Below are 7,518 nucleotides of genomic sequence, written 5' to 3' on the forward strand. Positions count from 1 at the left end.
AAAGAGTGAGTACTGTGTTGTCTTTACTGAATGAACACATGGCTGTGTGTGTGTGTGTGTGTATTTGCATGCGTTGTCCAGTGTTAAGTGCCAAAGTGCAATAAGAGAAACTGATGTTATGGGAGGCGACAGGGAGCAGCTATTCTGCTGTCAGTCAGACAGACGGCTGTAAACGAACAGCCACAGACACAAACACACACGCACACGTGCTGCTGCACGCTGTTCCAGATCACTCTGGATGGGATTTATTATCCCGACACAATGAGGAAATGAAAACTCACTTCAGAGAAGTGTCACAGATTCAAACATGTCAGCTGTGGCCAAAGAAAACAGGTTTGCCAATCTTTCATTTTTAATTCTGAAAATATACTGATTCTGTTTTAATTGTTATGTTCTAAATTACAAACAATGTTTATTTGTAGGCATTTCTTATTTCTCTTGAATACTATTAAAACGGCAAAAAAGATTATTGTTATTAATTTTGTCATATGAACCGAAGTTGGTTTTACTTTTGGTGTGTTTGGGTAAATATCATATTTATGAGACTGATTATCCAATTTGTTTATAATTTGATGAATACAATGAATAAAAAGGGTATGATATATATATATATATATATATATATATATATAATATATTACATATATATAATAATATATAATGATATATATAATATATAATCAAAATAAAATGTGAATAAAATAAAATATATCAATATATCAGTTATATTGTATATTACATATATAAGATATGACTGGTTAACTTGTAAACTGTTGCTTTTCTCATCTGGGTTGCACATATGTGAAAAATGGTGAAATATTGACTTGATGGTAAATGGCCTAATTTTCGAGTCTGGAAAGATTCATGTCATTGTCAGTTCACACTCGTGTTTCCCTGTTTTAAGCAGATTTTAATAGTCTTGAGCTTTAACTTTCACATCTGAAATGTGAAAAAAGTCACAGGTTTCCAATTAATTAGCAGCCTTTTTATAGTAAATTGATATGTCCTCTTAAATTCTCTTTCTGAGACACAGTAATTGATCTTGATCACTGTAGGTAAGTTTGCATTAATAACTTTGAGATCATATGCCACTGTTTTATGTAAATATGAAACGTCTATGAAATGTCTATGAAACATCTTCTCTAAATGTGAAGTTTTTTTTTTTATTAAAATATGAAATGTTTTCAGTCAAATTAGAAAACTACAACATTTTTTTTATTTTCTGAGTCCCAGATGAATATTTCTCATTTTCAGAAATGCTTGTTGGTAATTTTTTAGTTCAGCAAATGGTTTGTATTATGGAGTAGCCAATACTATTTTTGACAATTCTGTCTTTTTTCCCATTTCATTTCTTGAAGTACAATGTTGTTTGTCTACTCTTTAGTTTAATACAGTTCTCTGGTTGGGAGCTGTGGTGTCAGGCTGTAATGCACTGGGTTTGTTTCATTTCCTCTTTATGGGAGGTAAAAACAGGAGCATGCTATTTTGCGCAAAGGCTAATATTTGACTGCTGAACCTTCCCGTTTCCAGTGGCGTGATGTCTTAAGCAAGAGCAGCTGCAAACATTGCAGCATCAGTATGAGACATGCAGCAAATTTTTGTTTATTCTCATTCGCTCTTGAGCGAATTCACTGTGCAACAGCTTGAGTTTAATCATTGGTGTGTGTGTGTGTACAAGTGACTCCCACTTCTGAGTGCAGGTGAACACATCTACCATGCGGATTCTCTTTGTTAGTCTGTTTAGCATCAGTGTTCATTAATTATTTAACACAACAAGTGGTAGTCTCAGGTAGATCAGGCATTGATGAATAATTAAAGCTGTGAATGAGGTGTGTGTGTGAGAGAGAGAGACACAGTGCGGATGAATCACCCACCCAGCTGGATCCAGCGGGAACATTCATTGAGAGACGCAGGGTAATTTATGAAGGTAGTCAGTGTGAAAAATCTCAGCATGAACCACAGGAGTAACTTGACTGTCCTCTTAACAAAATAGAGATTTATCCGTTATTAACCATCCAGAACACACTATCAACTGCATAGCAACACCCTGACAACCATACAGAACACCCTAAATATAACATCACCCTGACAACAATCCAGCACACCTGAGCAGCCCCATAGCAACACCCTGACAACCACCTAGAACACCCTAGATATAAAATCACCCTAACAACAATCCATAATACCTGAGAAGCCGCATAGCAACACCCTGACAACCACCTAGAACACCCTAGATATAAAATCACCCTAACAACAATCCAGAATACCTGAGAAACCGCATAGCAGCACCCTAACAACCATCCAGCACAACCTAGCAATCACGTAGCAACTCCATGAGAACCACCCTGAACACCCTGGCAACTGCATAGCAATGGCCTGACAACCACCTAGAACACCCTAGCAACCACATAGGAACACCCTAACTACCATTTCCAAAGCAAGATTGCCAGTTCAACCACAATTCATATTTTCGTTAGAAAATGAAAAGACATAGTTGAATATGATGCGCTCATCGTCTCACGCCCTCACTGTGTGTTTGCATTATGGGATATAAACATAACTGTAGTCTAGGAGGTGTATGTTTGTACTGAAGATCTGCACTGGATACATTTTTCACCAGCGTGCCCACGCAGACTTCACTATCAGCTCTGTCTACTGCTGAATCCACCCACCACTTCCTGCGGGGGCAGTCTCACCACGCACGTGTGTGTGTGTGTGAGGAGCTGACAACAAATGGTACTGATTTGTAAGCATTCTTGGTGGGTAAGATGTGTGATCTGATGCACACAAGTGTGTTCAGTGGGGATGTGCACAGGATATCATTGACAGATGCGTGTGGCATGTGTAGGTGGGACGTGGAGGTCATGAACCATGAGTGGTGTGAAATCTCAGGAGAGCAGATTAATCTTATTTTGCGTCTGTAGAAGTGCCGTCAAAATCGCAAATGGTGGTTCTTATTTCTGAACACTATTACATGTGCATTGCACTGAAATAAATGTTAAAATTCACTTAAATATTAAAGGGGTCATATGATGCGATTTCAATTTTTCCTTTCTCTTTGGAGTGTTACAAGCTCTTGGTGCATAAAGAAGATCTGTAAAGTTGCAAAGACTAAAGTCTCAAATCCAAAGAGATATTCTTTATAAAAGTTAAGAGTCAACCACGCCTACCTAAAACGGCTCGTTCTAACACATACACATAATATATAATATAAAATATAAAATAATATATTTTAATAATATAAAATATAAAGTATTAAAAACTATAGTGCATAGATACATCCGTAGATGCGCTTGGACACAATCATCAGTGACGTTTCCTGAGATCATTGTGTGTTTCAGGTCTTTCAACATCAGACACCCTCCCTCAGGCGACCCGGCTGGGGTTGATCAGGCCCCAACTTGTGTCCCAGCAGCGCTAACCCACTCCTCGGACCTTTTAATCCAAATCCACCTCGATGCTCTTTCTGCGGCTTCTGTGGTAGACTTAATAGCTCTCCTCTTTGCAGCTCCTGTGATGCAGAGCAGGGTGAAGCTCTTACACAAGGAGTGGGCGGCGAAGCCTCTGCACCCCACCTCAATGGGTTCACAGCGCGCCCTCCAGCTCCTCCTCCGGCACTCCTCTATGAGCTCCTGATACTTAAGCCGTTTGCGCTCATTGGCCTCTTCCATACGGTCCTCCCAAGGGACTGTCAGTTCCAGCAAGAGAACCTGCTTAGACGAAGCAGATGTCAGCACCACGTCTGGTCTTAAACAGGTCGATGTTACAAAATCTGGGAACTTGAGCTGCTTACCCAAGTCAACCCGCAGTTCCCAGTCTGGTGCTGATGAGAGCAAGCTGGCTGCTGGTGTTTTCTGCGATCGTGACTGCTCTCCAGCCTTTACAAAAGCAATTCTCCTCTGGCTGCGGACATGTTTATTATTGGCCACTGCGATGGAAATGGCCTCTGCCACAGACTTCAGGACTTGGTCGTGTCGCCAGCGATAGCGACCCTCTCCAAGGGCTGATGGGCAGCTACTCAGAATGTGCTCCAGGGTCCCTCTCCCGGGGCAGCGAGGACAAGTTGGAACATCACTCTTGCCCCAGACATACAGGTTAACCGGGCTGCGGAGCACATCATAGACAGCTTGAATCATGAACTTAATACGCTGTGGCTCTGACTTCCAGATGTCATTCCAAGTCAGTTTCTTCTTCACCGTTCCCACAAGCACTCCGTCATCTCTAGCCCCTCTTTCACTCTCCACTTCCTACCTGTCCGCACCTCAATGCCCGCTGACGCCACTCTGGAGTCTCTGGAGCCTCGGTAAACCAGTGCCTCTCTTATGCGAGAGACCTTGACCTCCTCCTCCAGACTGCTGATAAGGAAGCTGGAGCTTATTGCTCCTGCCATAAAGCGCTGCACTAGTAAGGCTTCGTGGCAGACCCAGCCATCTCCGGAGGCAGCAGCTGATTTTCCTCTCCAGAGTCTCTGCTGTTGACATTGTCACCTCGTATACCAACAAGGGCCAAAGAATACGGGGCAAAATGCCATGCTGGTATAACCATGCCTTGAACCTGCCAGGTAGGCCAGATTTGTCCACTGCCGACAACCAAGCTTCAAGCCTCTTGATAGTTGTTTGGACTGACTCTGTATCTCTAAGGCTACAGTCAAAAACCTTGCAGAGGCTAGTAACAGGTTTCTCAGTGAAAGATGGTATTAATACGCCATCCACAGCAAAGCGAAACGTATCCACCACTTTCCCTCTCTTCAGGACCATTGACCTAGATTTTGTTGGTTTAAAGCTCATTCTAGCCCAGCGGTGGCGAACTCCGGTCCTGGAGGACCGCAGCCCTGCAGAGTTCAGCTCCAACCCTAATTAAAACTCACCTGCCTGTAGCTTTCTAGTAACCCTTCAGACCTTGATTAGCTTGTTCAGGTGTGTTTGATTAGGGTTGAAGCAAAACTCTGCAGGGCTGCGGCTCTCCAGGACTGACGTTCGCCACCCCTGTTCTAGCCCAAGAAATGAGTTTTACCAGGCCCTGAAGGATCCACCTGCACCCAGGCACTGATGTAGTAGTGACTGTCAGGTCGTCCATGAAGGCTCTGATGGGGGGCTGCCGGGTTCCAGACTTGGACAGGGGGCCTCTGCACTCCACCTCAGCGGCCTTCACCAACATATTCATGGCGAGGGCGAAAAGGATCACAGAGATTGTACAGCCAGTTATGATCCCTTTCTCGAGCTGGTGCCAGTTCGATGTTATGCTCCCTGATGTAACTCTCAGCCTGAAGTTCCCATAGTAATCCAGGATGAGGTTGTTGATTTTACAGGGTATGTGGTGTCGATCTAGGGTGGTCTTAACCAGCTTGTGGGGCATCGACCCATATGCATTGGCAAGGTCCAACCAAAGCACTGCTATGTCTCCATTTCCCTCTCGTGCCTCCCTGATCAGTTGTGTGACCACTCCCGTATGTTCCAGACACCCTGGCACTCCGGGAATACCACCCTTCTGTACTGATGTATCAATGTACTTGTTCTTTAGTAGGAAGTCTGTCATCCTTCTGGCTAGGATGCTAAAAAAGATCTTACTCTCCACGCTTAGGAGTGAGATAGATCGAAACTGCTCCAGCTTAGCTGAATTCTCCTCCTTGGGGATCCAGACTCCCTCTGCCTGCCTCCACTGTTCTGCGATGGTCCCTCTACGCCAAACCACTCTGAGTAACTTCCAAAGGATTTGGCGAAGCCCTGGGCAGCGCTTATACACCTTATAGGGTATTTGACTGGGCCCTGGAGTAGAACTGGCTCTGGCTGCTGTCACCACCTCCTGAACTTCCTTCCAGGTGGGTTCTGAGATGTTAAACTCCACTATGGGTGCTGGTACATTCTTGGAGAGCTGTATGCGGTCCTAGCTCTTGCTCTCTGTCTGGATCGCTCAGGGTGTTGTGCAGGAAGTGATCTACCTCTTCCTTAGAGCAGTCCAGATGCCCGCTGCGCTTCTCCCCCAATAGCCGCTTCGTAAAGCCAAAGAGGTCAGCTAAAAAGGAGGTTCGCCTCCTAGCTCTCTCAATCCTACGTCTCCTGTGCCATTCAGCCCTTCGCAGGGTCAATAGCTTCTTTCTGATGGTATATCGAAGCTCAGCGAGAGGCGGCTTCTCCTCTTCAGCTGCTGCCTTAAACTGCTTCGTCAGAATTCGCAGCTCTTTCCGAAATTGCTGAATCTTATCTGCCCTGTGATTCTTGGTGTAGATAGGCTTGCTGGACTTTGGCTCCCCGACACCAAACCTCTCAATTGCAAAGCTTGTATTGATGGAAGTCAGGTTCTGGAGTCGTCCTTCTATGCCTCCCTTAGCTGTTGCATTGATGATTCTAGATGTATCCTCATCAAACTGTTGCCACAGCTTGTGCTGCTTTGCTGGAGGCCATTTAATTTGATGTTGCCGGGCTACTCTGCTTGGAGTTGGACTGCTGGGCACTTAGAGGTTCTGGGCACTGTGGGATACTTCCGGGCCGGGCTCCTCCTGCGTCTCACCAGGCATTGATCCTGTGCGCTGTGCTACCATCTCCTGCACCAAACATTTCATCCGGGCCTGATGTATTTTTAGGCCCCTCTCGTTCTTACAGACCTTGCCGCAAATGCAACTGCTTATCATAGTCGATTATCCATTTTCCGAAGTCGTCACTGTTAGATCCGTCCTGATGGGGTGCTCATCCCCCTCCCCCCTCTCGGGCACCCCTGGGGGTATTTCTCAATGGCCTGATCTGTAACTTGCTTGGCTGCTTCCTTACTGAAGCTGCAGGTTGGGCTGCTACCCCTTCCTGCCCCTGGGGCCGTCTCTCCGGGCTGTCACTGTCTCTCCAGTTGTCACCAAACTGTTCTTGGTTGTCACCCAGCCTGTTCCTGGGAGTCACTGGGCAGGCCAGTTAAACAGTGCATAGATACATCCGTAGATGCGCTGGGACCAGAGCATGTGAGCGGAGCGGAGCGGGGAGCGGAGTGGTAATATTTCCTTAAGATTAAACATTCGTTTAGTTTTTCGTCACACCGCTCCGCTTCGCTCACATGCTCTGGCTGGGACACAATCATCAGTGATGTTTCCTATATATTATATTAATTTTTTTTTTATTTAATTTTTTTTTTTTTTAGGTCGGTAAGATTTTTAAATGTTTTTGAAAGATGTTTCTTAATATCACCAAGGCTATTTTTTCATCAAAAATACAGTAAAAACTGTAAAATTGTGAAATGTTATTACTATTTAAAAGAACTCTTTTTTTTTTTTTTTTTATATATCCTGCAGTGCAAAGCTGAATTTTCAGCATCATTACTCCAGTCTTCAGTGTCACATGATCCTTCAGAAATCATTCTAATATGCTGATTTGCTGCTCAAGAAACATTTCTTATTATCATTAAAACAGTTGCTGCTTAATATTTTGCTGGTAACCATAATACTTTTTTTCAGGATTATTTGAATAAAAAGTTCAAAAGAACAGCATTTATTTGAAATGGAAATCTAAATATCTTTACTGTCACTTTTGATCAATT

The 7,518-nt window shown here is 44.0% G+C and overlaps 1 protein-coding gene across 7 annotated transcripts in view; it reads left to right on the forward strand.

Moving 5' to 3' along the window:
• The window catches only part of LOC107738951 (zinc finger protein 40-like), a 64,529-nt gene that overhangs the window by 37,246 nt on the left and 19,765 nt on the right, over positions 1-7,518 (forward strand). For 2 of the 7 annotated variants that reach the window (XM_016550877.1, XM_016550880.1), the window contains exon 1: positions 253-333. The exons of 3 other annotated variants lie outside the window; for them this stretch is intronic. In XM_016550877.1, the coding sequence (XP_016406363.1) occupies positions 270-333 (64 nt within the window). In that variant the 5' untranslated portion in view covers positions 253-269. Of the gene's footprint in view, positions 1-252; positions 334-1,632; positions 1,928-7,518 lie in introns of those variants that run through there. 2 more of the 7 variants (XM_016550882.1, XM_016550876.1) reach the window with 2 other exon arrangements.

The sequence above is a fragment of the Sinocyclocheilus rhinocerous genome, unplaced genomic scaffold (assembly GCF_001515625.1).
Source record: "Sinocyclocheilus rhinocerous isolate Xijiao unplaced genomic scaffold, SAMN03320098_v1.1 scaffold2812, whole genome shotgun sequence".
In the NCBI taxonomy this organism is placed as follows: domain Eukaryota; kingdom Metazoa; phylum Chordata; class Actinopteri; order Cypriniformes; family Cyprinidae; genus Sinocyclocheilus; species Sinocyclocheilus rhinocerous.